The sequence below is a fragment of the Pelophylax lessonae genome (genome assembly GCF_965119305.1).
Source record: "Pelophylax lessonae genome assembly, chromosome: 5".
Classification (NCBI taxonomy): domain Eukaryota; kingdom Metazoa; phylum Chordata; class Amphibia; order Anura; family Ranidae; genus Pelophylax; species Pelophylax lessonae.
In genome coordinates, this window is record NC_138772.1 from 464,399,014 (window position 1) to 464,416,191 (window position 17,178).

At 42.9% G+C, this 17,178-nt stretch overlaps 1 protein-coding gene across 2 annotated transcripts in view; it reads left to right on the forward strand.

Moving 5' to 3' along the window:
* Window positions 1-17,178, forward strand: part of RALYL (RALY RNA binding protein like) — a 469,699-nt gene that overhangs the window by 243,891 nt on the left and 208,630 nt on the right. For both annotated transcript variants that reach the window (XM_082258712.1, XM_082258713.1), the window contains exon 2: window positions 2,080-2,155. In XM_082258712.1, the coding sequence (XP_082114838.1) occupies window positions 2,080-2,155 (76 nt within the window). The remainder of the gene's footprint in view (window positions 1-2,079; window positions 2,156-17,178) is intronic.

Genomic DNA, 17,178 nt, shown 5'->3' on the forward strand with positions numbered 1-17,178 from the left:
GGACACCGCCTTTAACTTTATTGAATTTATTTTTTTATAAAATGTTTACACGTTTTTTTTTTTTTCATTTTGGATGGAGTGGTGAGGTGTTAAAACCCCTGTCAGGTGCAAATACTGTCTGGTATTGGGGAGATTCATTGGGGGAAATTTATCAAAATTGGAGCAGCCAGAAGCTGTGCATGGCACATGGCAAAGAAGCTGAAGCTTCTATTTTCAGCTTGTTCAGTTAAAGGGGTTGTAATGTCAAGGTTTTTTATCTGAATGCCTTCTGTGCAGCAACCCCCTCAACTGCCCTATTACTTACCTAAACCCCCTCTCCATTCATTGATGTCCATGGGTCTCTCAGCCATCCGGGACTCTCTACTGTTGGGCTAAGACACAGCAGTGGCACCATTATCTTCCGATGCTATCAATCAAACTCAGTTAGCCAAACAGGAGAGAGAGGGCTGAATGGCAGCTCTGTGTCTAAATAGCGGAGCTTCAGCTTGGCTCAGGTACCATCATAACAAGCGGCTTGCTGTGGAGATACTCAACAGGAGGAAGGGGTCAGGAGCACTGAAGAGGGAGCCGAGAGGAGGAGGATCTGGGCTGCTCTGTGCAAACCAACTGCACAGAGGAGGTAAATATAACATGTTTGTTATTTTTTTTAGAAAAAAAACAAGCCTTTACAATCACTTTAAGCTTTGAAAATAAACATAGAAGCTGATTGGTTATTATGCACAGATACTGTCTCTATTTATCCTGTTAACCCAGTTCCCCCGATCCTCTACACATATGCATCTGTGTCTGTGAGTGTTCTCTCATCACTGTAACTAAGCTGTAACTGGCAGCTCCCGATGCATACTTGCTTCTGATCATTTGACCGCCATGGCAGCCAATCACAATGGTCACATGACTGGAAAGCCCGCCTTTGCCCCCTACACCCCTTCTCCCCAGCATTTAGATCATCTTAAGGGGCTGGGGGGGGGATGAAAAAGCTATCACCTGAGCAGGTATAGAGGGGAAATATTGTAACGGGGACACCTATTCCAGTGACAACTGGCATTTTTTCTCAATTTGAAGAGATTTCCTGGGAAAGGTAACCAACAGTAGTTTCTTTCTTTGACAATATTAGGGTAGCACGGTGACTACAATGTTTTTGCAGTGGTGGTTTCTTGGGTTCTCATTTTGTCTGGTCTAGTTTTCACTTTAAGCATTACTAAAATCGCTGCTCCTCACCAAATGGATTTTTTTTGCTTCAGTACATGTTCGGAGGGCAGCGCCTGCCCCCTCATGCTGTTTGTTTGACAATCACTTGCCTTATAGCCTGGAAAATGGGCATTACTGTTTTTAAAATTTGGTATTTCATTGCATTGGATTTGGGATTCGGCACCTGAAATAAGTAATGTTTGCCGAACCCGCCCTAAACCGAACCCAGGTTCAGCTCATCACTAGTCTAAAAACTGGTCTTTAGTAATGCACTGACTATGCTGACAGCTCTATTGCCACCTGTCCTAGATTTAGACATACTTTATGCTATCAGTGATAGTATGGAGGTCACTGGGGAGCACCATCAAAATTTTGCTATGGGGCCACATGATCTGTAGTCACATCCTGCGGCTGCAAATAGCAACTTAACCTGCCAGTCAGTATATAGCATACATGTCAGTTCTCAGCGGGTTTATGTTCTAAGTGCATTTGGTGGTCCACAGTGTTAATATTGAATTCTTGGTGCTTGGTGTTTGTAGGTTTTTATTTAATGAAGATGCGTTCAATGTTGTTGAGTATTCCAGGAAAAGATGGCAGAACAGAGCTCAGTAAATAACAAAATTTATCAATACAAAAGTACAGTAAGCTAAAATTATTAAAGGAAAAGTAATCAACACATATTGTATCTCCTTTCTCTGACAATAGTAGGGCAGCATGGTGGCTGAGAGGGTAGCACATTTTGTAACGGTTGCACTTGGTTTGAGTTCTGCCAGGGGCATGATCAGCACCAAGGTTCTATTTTCTCTGGTCTAGGAATATGTTTCAGCGCTATATAAATAAGTATAATAAGTTAATATTGCACAGCCTTAATGGATTTGTTCTTTATTACAGATATCAACATGGCAGGTGAACCAAAACCCTACAGACCAAAACTGGGAAGTAAAAGACCAATATCATCTTTGTACAGGTATGTTTAATCAATATTTTTATTTTATCTCCACTTGGAAAATGCTTTCCCCTCCACTGGAAACATTTAGGCAAGTGACTTAAATATGGAAATGAAAAAAGAAAACGCACAAGGATGACCACCAGGTGTATATCCAAAACTGTAAAATTCCCATCTGTTATTACATATTCACTAAAGATCTCTAACAAAATTGTAGAAAAGAGTACAAGAAAAACAAATCAATATACACTTAACCCTTGGATGTCTATATATATACTGTGTATATATATATATATATATATATATATATATATATATATATATATATATATATATATATACACTATATTACCAAGAGTTTCGGGACGCCTACCCTTACACGCACATGAACTTTAATGGCATCACAGCCTTAGTTGGCCCACCTTTTGCAGCTATAACAGCTTCAACTCTTCTGGGAAGGCTGTGTGTGCCTATGGGAATGTTTGACCATTTTTCAAGAAGCACATTTGTAATGTCAGGCATTGATGTTGATGAGAAGGCCTGGCTCGCAGTCTCAGCTAAACTTCATCCCAAAGCTGTTCTATCGAGTTGGGGTCAGGACTCTGTGCAGGTCAGTCAAGTTCTTTCACCCCAAACTCACTCATCTATGTCTTTATGGACCTTGATTTGGGCACTGGTCCCAATCATTTAGTGGAGGGGGGTTATGGTGTGGGGTTGTTTTTTAGGGTATGGGCTTGCCCCCCTAGTCCCAGTAAAAGGAACTTATGTAAATGTACAGTTTGTAAAGCAGTGCATAGATTATCGCCGTGGTATAAATGATTTTAATAATAATCTGGTTTGCAACCAGAGGCTATGGGGGGTTGCAGGGCTTAATTTTGATGTGCATTCACAACTAAACTAAGCATGCAAGGTACATAGTTTTAGGAATCCAAAAGAGCACTACTAGAAACAGAAGACTGGGTACTACAATACTGTTACATCATAAAAGAGCATGAAAATTGTGACAGAATGGCCTTTTGTTGGCTAAAGAACTGTGTATCAAAAACTACTGCCATTATTTAAAATTGATTTTCAGTCAAAATCTAAGGCTAAAACTACTCCCACCTCCATTCTAACACTATTCTATCTACCATAGATCCCTATACTTACCTATTCTGAAGTCACTCTGCTTCAGTCACATGATCTCTCCAGCAGCAGCTTCGGTGTACAGGAGAGATCACTGACAACAGCTGCAAATGCTTGTGCGGTGAAGTCACCCATAGGCTTACTATGGGGCATCTATTGTTGGCCGTCCTTCCTCTACAATGAAGCTGATCATGTGACAGAACCCGGGTGGCTTCAGAATAATTAAGTATAGGCACCTTTCTTTCACAGGGTAGATAGAATAGTCTTAGAATGGGGTGGGAGAAGATTTAGCCTAGGTTTTGACTGAATGTCCACTTCAAAACAAAATACAGTTATATCTGTTGTATCTCAATGGTTCTATGCTCCTATACTGTAACCTCTTGAAAGCTGATTTCTGCCATGGTCTGATGATAACAACAGTGAGAATAACTGCCTAATGTGTGTTAAAACAGTTACTAGTAGTCTAATTCAGGAGCCTGTGTAACAGGGTGACAACACAGGAGCACAACGGAAACAGAAGCTCATGTAGTCACTCTATAACAAGGATCTTCATGCGGGATCACCAGGTATTACTTTAATGAAAATTCCAGCTTTAAAAAATATCCACTTTACAGTAACATATTAAAGCTTACATGGGGGGGGGAGAAGATGGCCGCAGAGTTAAGAGCTCCTGAAACCTCGCGCTCATAGCGGCATGCAGTGACGGGGAAAGCAGTCACACAGAGCCGTTAAGTGCCTTACCAGCCTCCGGAGCACCCACAGCACTGACACTAATGATATCCAAGCGGAGGAAGGCGAACAAACTGCCCCAGCACCTCACGTCATGGTCTTCTTCCCCGCAGCCCCGCAAGGATCTAGAGGGCTCTCTAGGGGGACTCACACACACTGGGAGGACAGGCTATTACCCAGCATGTGGAGCTGGATGATCTTTCTCCCCCCCTCTACAACCACCACTCGCAGCCCTGTCAAAACTAAGCAGCGTAGGGAAGAGGGAGGGATCTCCCCTGGAATACAGCCTATGGCCTACCATGCTACGCTGACTAAACAGCCAGGGATAACGATTGAAATGTTCCCTGCCACTTACCAAGCCATCTCATAAAACACTATGAAAAACCTGCTTCTCTCTCTGAGAAGAACCTTGTTAAATGATTTTGCGGCCATGTTCACTCTTCTGAATGAAACTGTTCAAACTCATGCTGATAAAATTCAACACTTGGAGGCTAAAATGGCGGACCTCTATTCTGCACATAATGACCTTGTAGATGCCTATGCTGACCAAGAAAGTGAGCTACAGCACCTCCAATATAAAAAAGCGGACTTAGAAGACCACTCAAGGCATAACAACATCAAATTTAGGGGCATACCAGAGTCTGTTCCGCCAAAGGATCTGAGCAACTTTGCACAATGCCTCATAAAAGCCGTTATTCCATCTCTGAGTGATATTGAGCAATGGGTAGACAGAGCACACTGTATTCCCAAACCGAGATTCTTACACAAAACTGCAACTAGGGATACTCTGGCACAAATTCACTACTACCATGTGAAAGAGTGGGTCATGGCGGCTGCCAAACAAAGCCCTGCAGTACCAGATGATTTTATCGGTTTCTCCTATTATACTGATATTTCACAGCAAACGTCACTAAACAGGAAGAACTATCCCTGCTCACGAAAATCCTGCGCAATAACAAGGTAATATACAAATGGGGCTTCCCAACCAAATTGCTAATCACATGGAATGGCAAAACATACCCCATTCACAGAGTGGAAAAGGGCATCCAGCTGTTCAAACAATCGCAACTACTCCCTGCTGAAATGCTACCTCCTGCTACGTCCTCCCCAGAACGTCTGCAGTCGGAATGGACCTAGCCTGACTCCCCATCTATTAATTTGCTCTCCCCATCATTGAAATTTATATTTCACACTAGCCTGAGGCTGGGAGCTCACCTGTTTGGCCTGGCGCATTTCTGTCCTTCCGCCGATTATTTGTCTGTCCTTGATCCAGTGCTCGCACTGGGACTTTGGAAAACCCCCACGGAGCTACAATAGCCCTGGCTGCCCATTGTGCCTGCGTTTTGACAGGCCTTTCTTATTCATGTTGTTGTTTTTACCCTGTTTGTCTCTTCGCCTAGCTACTTCTCTCTACCCAGTCATCACCTCTACACCTACACTTTTTCGACACCAGCTCAGCCTGCCGTCGTTGTGCGCTTTAAACACAAAGCCATTCCAGCCAGGAACCAGATTCGCATGTACTAGCGAGCCCGGTCTCAGGACATCTTCGTACGGCAAGTACCCATTTCTTGTCTCCCCTACCATAGAGCTCCTTATCGCAACTATGACTCAGCACACACCCGCCCTTTGATATGCCTTTAAAAATGATCTCAATTAGCGCTAAGGGCCTAAACAGCCCTGCTAAATGGGCAACTCTAATGAAAGAAGCAAGATCCCTCAGAGCGGTCGTCCTCTTTGCCTAGGAGTCACACTTTGAACACCGTAAATTCCCCCCGAGTGAACTTCCCACATTTTCCGCACTTGTATGTGGCTAACGGCCCCAAGAAGGCTTGTGGGGTCTTTATTGCTGTCAAAAACTCTGTGTTGTTTCAACATATTCGTACCATCTTAGATCCACAGGGCTACTACATTATTCTCTCAAGGGATAGATATTCCTCACATCCAGGGCTGGAAACCAACACCGACTCCAAGCATGTACACCCCCCTTGGACACTAGCATAGAGCTCCTACAGATGAAAGGGGCTTGGCAGCAGGTCACACAATCTGCATAGGGAAACCGGTATAGGGATAAAAGAAAGCAGCCAATAGTGCATAAACCTTTTACAACTTTTATTAAAAAATTAAGGGTGCACTCACATAAGATGAAATACGGACAGCTTTTCTTAAAAAACGGGCAAAAGAATGGATGGTTCGGCCGCCTGCAGGGCGGACTGAGCCGTGTGATGGTATAGCTCTCCACCCAATGCGTGACGCATTTCCCCTAAAACAGGCGTCCAACTGGGATTTGAGTAGATCCAAGTGGAGGCCTGTTTAAGGGGAAATGCGCCACGAATCGGGTGGAGAGCTATACCGTCACATGGCTCCGTACATCTACAGGCACTCCTCATTGTTTCTTGTCTTATGTAGAGTGTAATACTGTTACCGCATTGTTGTTATTGTTTGTAACCTTCTCCTAGAAATTCAATAAAACCTATTGAAACTAAAGCTTACATGAGATTTTAGCGACTGGGTTTATATATACTTTAATAGACAATGTGAATGGTAAAAATCAAATGTAACAGATGGAAGTGAAGAGTGTCATTGTATTCCCCCATGTTATGCTCTAATTATGTAAATTTAGCTATAACTGGTCCTCAGCTGTAGCTGTGTTACATCTACGTAATGTCATAATGTTCATCAACAATGTATACAATGGTTCTGCTCCATAATCTTCCACTGCTAGTGCAAATTAATTTAAGAACCCTTTAGAAAGTGAAGTGGTGTGGTTTAATCATCTAATTTACATGTAGGCCTTGAATATTACTTGAAATGTAATATCCATCAGTTAAATGTCTCTTCATGATTATGGTGCTTCCTGAAATCTCTAATACATTTTCTTTTCAGCAGCCTTTGAGCTAAAAGATGTGTCACTGCCGATTAGCTTCTGACTGTGAGGACAGCCATCAATGGTGCTGAACCTAAAGAGCAACTGATTAGTCTTCAGAGAAAGTGACAGAATCAGCATCTATTCGAGACATTCATGCTTTTGTTTTTAATGCTTGCTATAATTAAAAATGGCACCAAAATTACTTTCAGTAAGCTTGATGCCAAATTACATTGTGATAACTGACCGCAAACCTTGAATTCTGTCAATACAACTAAGGGATCTATCCTCAAGAAATGTTGTCAAAGAAATTTTTTCAGAACAAAAAGTATGTTTTCCTCCTTTGCAGTGCTAGGTCTATGACGAAATTATTACACACATTTTGTAATTTTCGCAAGTTTGTTTTGGATTTCAGACTAAAGAGTGGGAAAGAAGAAACTGGTAATCAAATGTTGCCATATTTGTGTAAATTTTGCAGTTTGTTTGGAACAGGGCATAATGTTGAAATAAAATTTAAGCTATTTTCTATATTTCTTTTAAAATGTCTTATTTTACCATTTGGAACCAATGGGCACAATCTCTATACTCTCTAGTGCATGTTCACAGCCTGTGTGCTAAAATTATATTGAAATAGATCAGAAGAGACTTACCCCCCCCCCCCCCCCCTCATCTTTTATCCTAAATGTTGAAAGTTCGAAAATGTCAGCCTACACTTTTTTTTTTTTACATAACTTGCTTCTTTAGTTGGTTTCTTCACTATCTACAGAATATTATGTCTGTGTGCTTTTTTTAAGCGTCACAAGCATTTTTGTATGGGTGTGCAAGCTCCTGGGTGGGAAGAGAGGAGGAGGAAGGTAGAGGAAACTGTCTGTGTTGCATGTTTACAGGCGCCTTTATGGAAGTCTATTGGGCTAGAAACATTGGACACAGCTCTTTAAAAAGCTTAGGTATGTTACCGAGCACCAAGCGTTGAGCTTCCAGCGACTAAATGTAGAGATGTGAACAGCCTCTAATGAAAAGAATGCAATTTCTATTACTAAGCAATGTTTTTTAATGCAGGTATAGATGCAAAAACATGTGCAAAAATGCTCAGGTGCTTAGGCAGTACTCAGTGCAGCTGGAGAATATCCCATATTTAACACTACAAGCCCTACTGTATGAATGCCTTCTTGGCTGTTTTTGTCATATTCAATGTAACTGATGTCAACGGCGCATGCGCTCTGAAGGTCCGGCATTGCGTGCCGCAACTTCAGAGCTTCTTGACGGAATTGAGAGCTCCCATGCGCATGTGCAGGAATGATGTCATCACGACATTGGCCACTCACAGGGCCGAAGCCCGTGAATCCCAAGGAAACCGGGGGAACATGTCAGCCCCCACAGTGGTCACTGGGTGCTGCTACGGGGGCTTAGTTCTAAGGTAAGTATTTCATAATGTGCTAGTATGCGATGCATACTAGCACGTTATGCCATTGTCTTGCAGGGCTTTTTTTTTTTCTTCAGGGTATACAACCGCTTTAAGTTAAAACTAAAAGTGGAAAACATTAAAATGTCTCCAGGCAGCATGGTTATTTCTTTCAGTGCTTTGGATTTTCCTCTAGGTATTGCTGTAATGTACCATCTCACTATATCTGGGCCTTTTCTGAATGTTGCGGTCATGTGTGCAAGATTGTAGGTTGGGCCCGCAACAAGGAAGAGCTCTTTGGCAGTATGTCAAGTGATGGGTGTGGCCAAATTGCTTTAACATCGGTAGGGTATTAAAGGAGCATGGTTAAACCTGAGTTTAATAGATACTTACAAGACCTAGCACAAGTGAAACTATTCCATTAAATATCTTTTTTGGGCTACACTAAGGAAGAACTTCATCAAATGGTAAGTGCCTCCTTAGAAACCAGCAGCAATTGTGACAATTTAATAACCGTTTTACATCAAGGGCCCCCCATTCCCATCAGGAGCCTATCCTTCAAATCAGAGTCCTCCCCCATTTACATCAAAGTTCCCCCTTCACAAGTCCCTGTGTTCATATCAGAGTTCTCTCACCCAAATCAGGATCCCCCTGTTTACATCAGGATTCCCCTGTTTACATCAGGATCCCCCTGTTTACATCAGGATCCCCCTATTTACATCAGGATTCCCCTGTTTACATCAGGATTCCCCTGTTCACATAAAAAAACCCTCCTTCACATTAGGAGTCCCATATATGTTAAAATCCCCCTTCATATACCTTACAGTGCTGCAGCATAGCAGAAGCGAGGAAGCAGAGCTGCTCTTGAGGCAGTCTCCAGATAGGTTCTTTCTGTAATAGAAATTCCATTATCCTTTCAATGCTGAGACAAGTGCTTAATTGGTTACTAGCATGTCAGCTGTCGGATGGAAGCCAGCTTTTGGCAACCAACACATGAATGAAGGAATGGCCTGTGCTGAAGGCTGCAAGGGGAGAGGCGCAAAGAGCATCTGCAGCCCCCGCTAACCCAAATCCTCAATGTGTGTGGTCTTTGCACTTACAGTGGGCCCCACCCTTCTTCGGGCCCGAGTGCCATTACACGTTGAAGATACACAACCCCCCCCCCCCGGGCAACGCCTTTTTTTTTTCAGTTTTATTTTTTAACCTGCACCTTTTTCTTTATTTTTTTATTAAGCTGTCAGCGGGGAAAGCCATTGACAGCTGATGACTCATCAGTTGTTAAGGAAGCTATGGCCAGCTTCCCGGCCCTGCTACTTAAAAACTAGCTTACACTGCACCCTGATTGGGCAAAGCTTTGCCCTATCAGGGCACAGAATGCACTGTGCACCCAGCCGAACACCCTGCAAATTCGGTGGTTTGCAAATGCCGAACATGCAAATGCTCAGCCCAAACGCATGCTTGGGCTGAACCGTTCACCCAACCCTAATTCACACCAAAGCCCAGACACTGCATTTTCAACTGTCAGGTCACAATGATATTTCAGGAGATCAAATCCCGTCAATGAGGTGACAGGGACTCAACACATTTGATATACTTCAATTTATGGAACCACCAATCTGTTTTCATACAGAGTTAATCTTGAATATATGTTAGGTTTTTTATTCCCACAGCTGGCAATTAAACAAGAACAACATTGCTTGGATGGCGAGTGCGGTGATTGCACTTTAGAGGAAATTTAACCCGCTTTAGCTCATCATTGTGCAGAAATAATTTTCAGAGAATAACGGTTTATTTTCGTTTTTTACATGAAGCTACTGCAATCCTGATCTATTCACTATTCATGAATATGGTACTTTGCATTTTAATTCTCTTGAGTGATTCAGGCAGGTGCTGGGTTTTCTAAAGGTGTTTTTGAAACAAGAGTGTCGGGAAAGTAATCACACTGAGAGTATATTTTTTAAACTCTGTGTGAATTGGAAAATCAGCAGAGTGTGACTGCAAAGGTTTGTGATTGTAAAGGCACCTTCTTTCATAACTCTTCTATGGCACAAAATCTGGCAGCTCCAGATGTGCACCTTTGAAGTGGGAATCAGTTGAATTGAGGAGAGCCTATAAGTGATTCTTCAGTAGCGTGTCTAAGGTTCCATTGTCTAAACCGAATGCACACATGACTGCCAGACAGGAAAAGCATATAGCATATGCTAAATTATAGAAGACAATTAAAATACATTGGTTTCACTGCTGCTTTCCAGTTGCATTCCCTTGGACGTCACTGCATATAAATTGTACATATGGGGGCTTTTTGAAAATATTTTCAGAAAATAACTTTAATTTTCCTGCACTTACTAGTATCTCGGGCAGAGCCACACAGTGAAGGTCTTTGGAGCGGAGCTGAAGGTAAGTATTTGGGTAGGTGAGGAAAAATTTAGTCATCCTGCACAAGTCATCCTAAACAAAAAAATGGTGCTATGCACCTATCTCCTGCGCTGTGAGAAAATACCTTCTGCCCAGCCTAGGCCACACACATGCGGTTACCAGAGACTATACAATTGGCTTCTCCTGGTCCTGGATGCTTCAGCCTTGCAGCCCCTTCAAGACCAGGGTAGTCTGGGACCACTGCAAGATGCTGGGGAGAAAAGGACAACAATGGTGAGGCACCTCATGAACATTGGATCACTGGAGTGAGTATTTGCGGCTTTAGTTCCACATCAGGACAGATCTGAAAAATGACCTTTAAATGCAAATCTATTCATAATATTAGCACTAGTGTTGAGCGAACACGGACTGTATTATTCGTGTTCGTACCGAATAATTGGATTTTTTTTACCCGAACACGGACACGGACACTTTACTGTATGTTCGGGTAAAAATCCGTGTTCGGTCGTTTTATTTCCGGGTTTTGCATGCTTTGGCGCTCTTTTCATGGCGGGCTTTCAACAGCCAATCAACAATCGTTTAACTGGTGTGCCTTAAGCCATCCCAGCCATGCCTGCAAATGTCTTAGTAGCTGTGATTGGCCGTCTGAAGCATGTGACCAAGTCTTTATAAGTTCGAGGCAGCCGCCGCAGCAGCGTCATTCTGCTGCTTAGCTAAGGGACAGAGCACACATCAATGTGCTGGCTGCTGATTAGGGAAAGATAGGCAGGAAAAAACCATTTGTGTCCGGATAGAATTGAGGGACAGGTCGGAGTGTTTAGGCAGGGCGAGTTGTAGGCATTTTAGGGATAGAGTCTGCTGAATTATAGGGTCAGTGTCTTCTACAAACTACAATCGATATTGCTGTGTGGGGGGTGGGGTGAATCTGCACTCAATCCTGATCTACGATCTCTTCTCAATCCTGTTAGGGACAGAGTCTGCTGAATTTTAGGGAAACTGTGTTCTACAAACTACAATCGATATTGCTGTGTGGTGTGGGATTGGAGATAGGCAGGTGTCAGTGATCCACATCCATTTTTCTGTGTGTGAGCTGCAGTGAACACAATCTTTTTGGGCTGCAGTGAACACAATCTTTTTGGGCTGCAGTGAACACAATCTTTTTGGGGTGCAGTGAACAAAATCTTTTTGGGGTGCAGTGAACACAATCCTTTTTGGTGTGCAGTGAACACAATCTTTGTGGGGTGCAGTGAACAAAATCCTTTGTGGGGTGCAGTGAACACAATCTTTTTGGGGGGCAGTGAACAAAATCCTTTTTGGGGTGCAGTGAACAACATCCTTTTTGGGGTGCAGTGAACACAATCTTTTTGGGGTGCAGTGAACAAAATCCTTTGTGGGGTGCAGTGAACACAATCTTTTTGGGGTGCAGTGAACACAATCTTTTTGGGGTGGAGTGAACAACATCCTTTTTGGGGTGCAGTGAACAAAATCCTTTTTGGGGTGCAGTGAACAAAATCATTTTTGGGGTGCAGTGAACACAATCTTTGTGGGGTGCAGTGAACACAATCTTTGTGGGGTGCAGTGAACACAATCTTTTTGGGGTGGAGTGAACAACATCCTTTTTGGGGTGCAGTGAACAACATCCTTTTTGGGGTGCAGTGAACACAATCTTTTTGGGGTGCAGTGAACACAATCTTTGTGGGGTACAGTGAACAGAATCTTTGTGGGGTGCAGTGAACACAATCTTTGGGGGGTACAGTGAACACAATCTTTTTGGGGTGCAGTGAACACAATCTTTGTGGGGTGCAGTGAACACAATCTTTTTGGGGTGGAGTGAACAAAATCATTTTTGGGGTGCAGTGAACAACATCCTTTTTGGGGTGCAGTGATCAAAATCCTTTTTGGGGTGCAGTGAACACAATCTTTTTGGGGTGCAGTGAACAAAATCCTTTGTGGGGTGCAGTGAACAGAATCTTTGTGGGGTGCAGTGAACACAATCTTTGGGGGGGTACAGTGAACACAATCTTTTTGGGGTGCAGTGAACACAATCTTTGTGGGGTACAGTGAACAGAATCTTTGTGGGGTGCAGTGAACACAATCTTTGGGGGGTACAGTGAACACAATCTTTTTGGGGTGCAGTGAACACAATCTTTGGGGGGTACAGTGAACACAATCTTTTTGGGGTGCAGTGAACACAATCTTTGTGGGGTGCAGTGAACACAATCTTTGGGGGGGTACAGTGAACACAATCTTTTTGGGGTGCAGTGAACAACATCCTTTTAGGGTGCAGTGAACACAATCTTTGTGGGGTGCAGTGAACAACATCCTTTTAGGGTGCAGTGAACACAATCTTTGTGGGGTACAGTGAACAGAATCTTTGTGGGGTGCAGTGAACACAATCTTTGGGGGGTACAGTGAACACAATCTTTGTGAGGTGCAGTGAACACAATCTTTGTGGGGTGCAGTGAACACAATCATTGTGGGGTGCAGTGAACTCAATCTTTGTGGGGTACAGTGAACACAATCTCATACTTCTGAAGATTTGAGGGTGCTGCCTGTTCCATACTCCCCCTACTCCTCATCTAGCCTTTTAGGGGTACAAACAATAGTAATTGGGGCCTAGTGTGGTTGTGTACGTGTGATATACATACACTTTTTTTGGATCATATTTTCTATTCCGCTATTTAATCAAAAACCTTTGGGGATCAGTTAAATTGGGGGATAGTCTGTGTTGGTACGTGTGAGAGAGATCCACCTTTCCAAGTTGTTGGGGTTCATCTCATACTTCTGAAGGTTTGAGGGTGCTGCCTGTTCCATACTCCCCCTACTCCTAGCCTTTTAGGGGTACAAACAATAGTAATTGGGGCCTAGTGTGGTTGTGTACGTGTGATATACATACACTTTTTTTGGATCATATTTTCTATTCCGCTATTTAATCAAAAACCTTTGGGGATCAGTTAAATTGGGGGATAGTCTGTGTTGGTACGTGTGAGAGAGATCCACCTTTCCAAGTTGTTGGGGTTCATCTCATACTTCTGAAGGTTTGAGGGTGCTGCCTGTTCCATACCCCCCCTACTCCTCATCTAGCCTTTTAGGGGTACAAACAATAGTAATTGGGGCCTAGTGTGGTTGTGTACGTGTGATATACATACACTTTTTTTGGATCATATTTTCTATTCCGCTATTTAATCAAAAACCTTTGGGGATCAGTTAAATTGGGGGATAGTCTGTGTTGGTACGTGTGAGAGAGATCCACCTTTCCAAGTTGTTGGGGTTCATCTCATACTTCTGAAGGTTTGAGGGTGCTGCCTGTTCCATACTCCCCCTACTCCTCATCTAGCCTTTTAGGGGTACAAACAATAGTAATTGGGGCCCAGTGTGGTTGTGTACGTGTGATATACATACACTTTTTTTGGATCATATTTTCTATTCCGCTATTTAATCAAAAACCTTTGGGGATCAGTTAAATTGGGGGATAGTCTGTGTTGGTACGTGTGAGAGAGATCCACCTTTCCAAGTTGTTGGGGTTCATCTCATACTTCTGAAGGTTTGAGGGTGCTGCCTGTTCCATACTCCCCCTACTCCTCATCTAGCCTTTTAGGGGTACAAACAATAGTAATTGGGGCCCAGTGTGGTTGTGTACGTGTGATATACATACACTTTTTTTGGATCATATTTTCTATTCCGCTATTTAATCAAAAACCTTTGGGGATCAGTTAAATTGGGGGATAGTCTGTGTTGGTACGTGTGAGAGAGATCCACCTTTCCAAGTTGTTGGGGTTCATCTCATACTTCTGAAGGTTTGAGGGTGCTGCCTGTTCCATACCCCCCCTACTCCTCATCTAGCCTTTTAGGGGTACAAACAATAGTAATTGGGGCCTAGTGTGGTTGTGTACGTGTGATATACATACACTTTTTTTGGATCATATTTTCTATTCCGCTATTTAATCAAAAACCTTTGGGGATCAGTTAAATTGGGGGATAGTCTGTGTTGGTACGTGTGAGAGAGATCCACCTTTCCAAGTTGTTGGGGTTCATCTCATACTTCTGAAGGTTTGAGGGTGCTGCCTGTTCCATACCCCCCCTACTCCTCATCTAGCCTTTTAGGGGTACAAACAATAGTAATTGGGGCCTAGTGTGGTTGTGTACGTGTGATATACATACACTTTTTTTGGATCATATTTTCTATTCCGCTATTTAATCAAAAACCTTTGGGGATCAGTTAAATTGGGGGATAGTCTGTGTTGGTACGTGTGAGAGAGATCCACCTTTCCAAGTTTTTGGGGTTCATCTCATACTTCTGAAGATTTGAGGGTGCTGCCTGTTCCATACCCCCCCTACTCCTCATCTAGCCTTTTAGGGGTACAAACAATAGTAATTGGGGCCTAGTGTGGTTGTGTACGTGTGATATACATACACTTTTTTTGGATCATATTTTCTATTCCGCTATTTAATCAAAAACCTTTGGGGATCAGTTAAATTGGGGGATAGTCTGTGTTGGTACGTGTGAGAGAGATCCACCTTTCCAAGTTGTTGGGGTTCATCTCATACTTCTGAAGGTTTGAGGGTGCTGCCTGTTCCATACTCCCCCTACTCCTCATCTAGCCTTTTAGGGGTACAAACAATAGTAATTGGGGCCCAGTGTGGTTGTGTACGTGTGATATACATACACTTTTTTTGGATCATATTTTCTATTCCGCTATTTAATCAAAAACCTTTGGGGATCAGTTAAATTGGGGGATAGTCTGTGTTGGTACGTGTGAGAGAGATCCACCTTTCCAAGTTGTTGGGGTTCATCTCATACTTCTGAAGGTTTGAGGGTGCTGCCTGTTCCATACTCCCCCTACTCCTCATCTAGCCTTTTAGGGGTACAAACAATAGTAATTGGGGCCCAGTGTGGTTGTGTACGTGTGATATACATACACTTTTTTTGGATCATATTTTCTATTCCGCTATTTAATCAAAAACCTTTGGGGATCAGTTAAATTGGGGGATAGTCTGTGTTGGTACGTGTGAGAGAGATCCACCTTTCCAAGTTGTTGGGGTTCATCTCATACTTCTGAAGGTTTGAGGGTGCTGCCTGTTCCATACTCCCCCTACTCCTAGCCTTTTAGGGGTACAAACAATAGTAATTGGGGCCTAGTGTGGTTGTGTACGTGTGATATACATACACTTTTTTTGGATCATATTTTCTATTCCGCTATTTAATCAAAAACCTTTGGGGATCAGTTAAATTGGGGGATAGTCTGTGTTGGTACGTGTGAGAGAGATCCACCTTTCCAAGTTGTTGGGGTTCATCTCATACTTCTGAAGGTTTGAGGGTGCTGCCTGTTCCATACCCCCCCTACTCCTCATCTAGCCTTTTAGGGGTACAAACAATAGTAATTGGGGCCTAGTGTGGTTGTGTACGTGTGATATACATACACTTTTTTTGGATCATATTTTCTATTCCGCTATTTAATCAAAAACCTTTGGGGATCAGTTAAATTGGGGGATAGTCTGTGTTGGTACGTGTGAGAGAGATCCACCTTTCCAAGTTGTTGGGGTTCATCTCATACTTCTGAAGGTTTGAGGGTGCTGCCTGTTCCATACCCCCCCTACTCCTCATCTAGCCTTTTAGGGGTACAAACAATAGTAATTGGGGCCTAGTGTGGTTGTGTACGTGTGATATACATACACTTTTTTTGGATCATATTTTCTATTCCGCTATTTAATCAAAAACCTTTGGGGATCAGTTAAATTGGGGGATAGTCTGTGTTGGTACGTGTGAGAGAGATCCACCTTTCCAAGTTTTTGGGGTTCATCTCATACTTCTGAAGATTTGAGGGTGCTGCCTGTTCCATACCCCCCCTACTCCTCATCTAGCCTTTTAGGGGTACAAACAATAGTAATTGGGGCCTAGTGTGGTTGTGTACGTGTGATATACATACACTTTTTTTGGATCATATTTTCTATTCCGCTATTTAATCAAAAACCTTTGGGGATCAGTTAAATTGGGGGATAGTCTGTGTTGGTACGTGTGAGAGAGATCCACCTTTCCAAGTTGTTGGGGTTCATCTCATACTTCTGAAGGTTTGAGGGTGCTGCCTGTTCCATACTCCCCCTACTCCTAGCCTTTTAGGGGTACAAACAATAGTAATTGGGGCCTAGTGTGGTTGTGTACGTGTGATATACATACACTTTTTTTGGATCATATTTTCTATTCCGCTATTTAATCAAAAACCTTTGGGGATCAGTTAAATTGGGGGATAGTCTGTGTTGGTACGTGTGAGAGAGATCCACCTTTCCAAGTTGTTGGGGTTCATCTCATACTTCTGAAGGTTTGAGGGTGCTGCCTGTTCCATACCCCCCCTACTCCTCATCTAGCCTTTTAGGGGTACAAACAATAGTAATTGGGGCCTAGAGTGGTTGTGTACGTGTGATATACATACACTTTTTTTGGATCATATTTTCTATTCCGCTATTTAATCAAAAACCTTTGGGGATCAGTTAAATTGGGGGATAGTCTGTGTTGGTACGTGTGAGAGAGATCCACCTTTCCAAGTTGTTGGG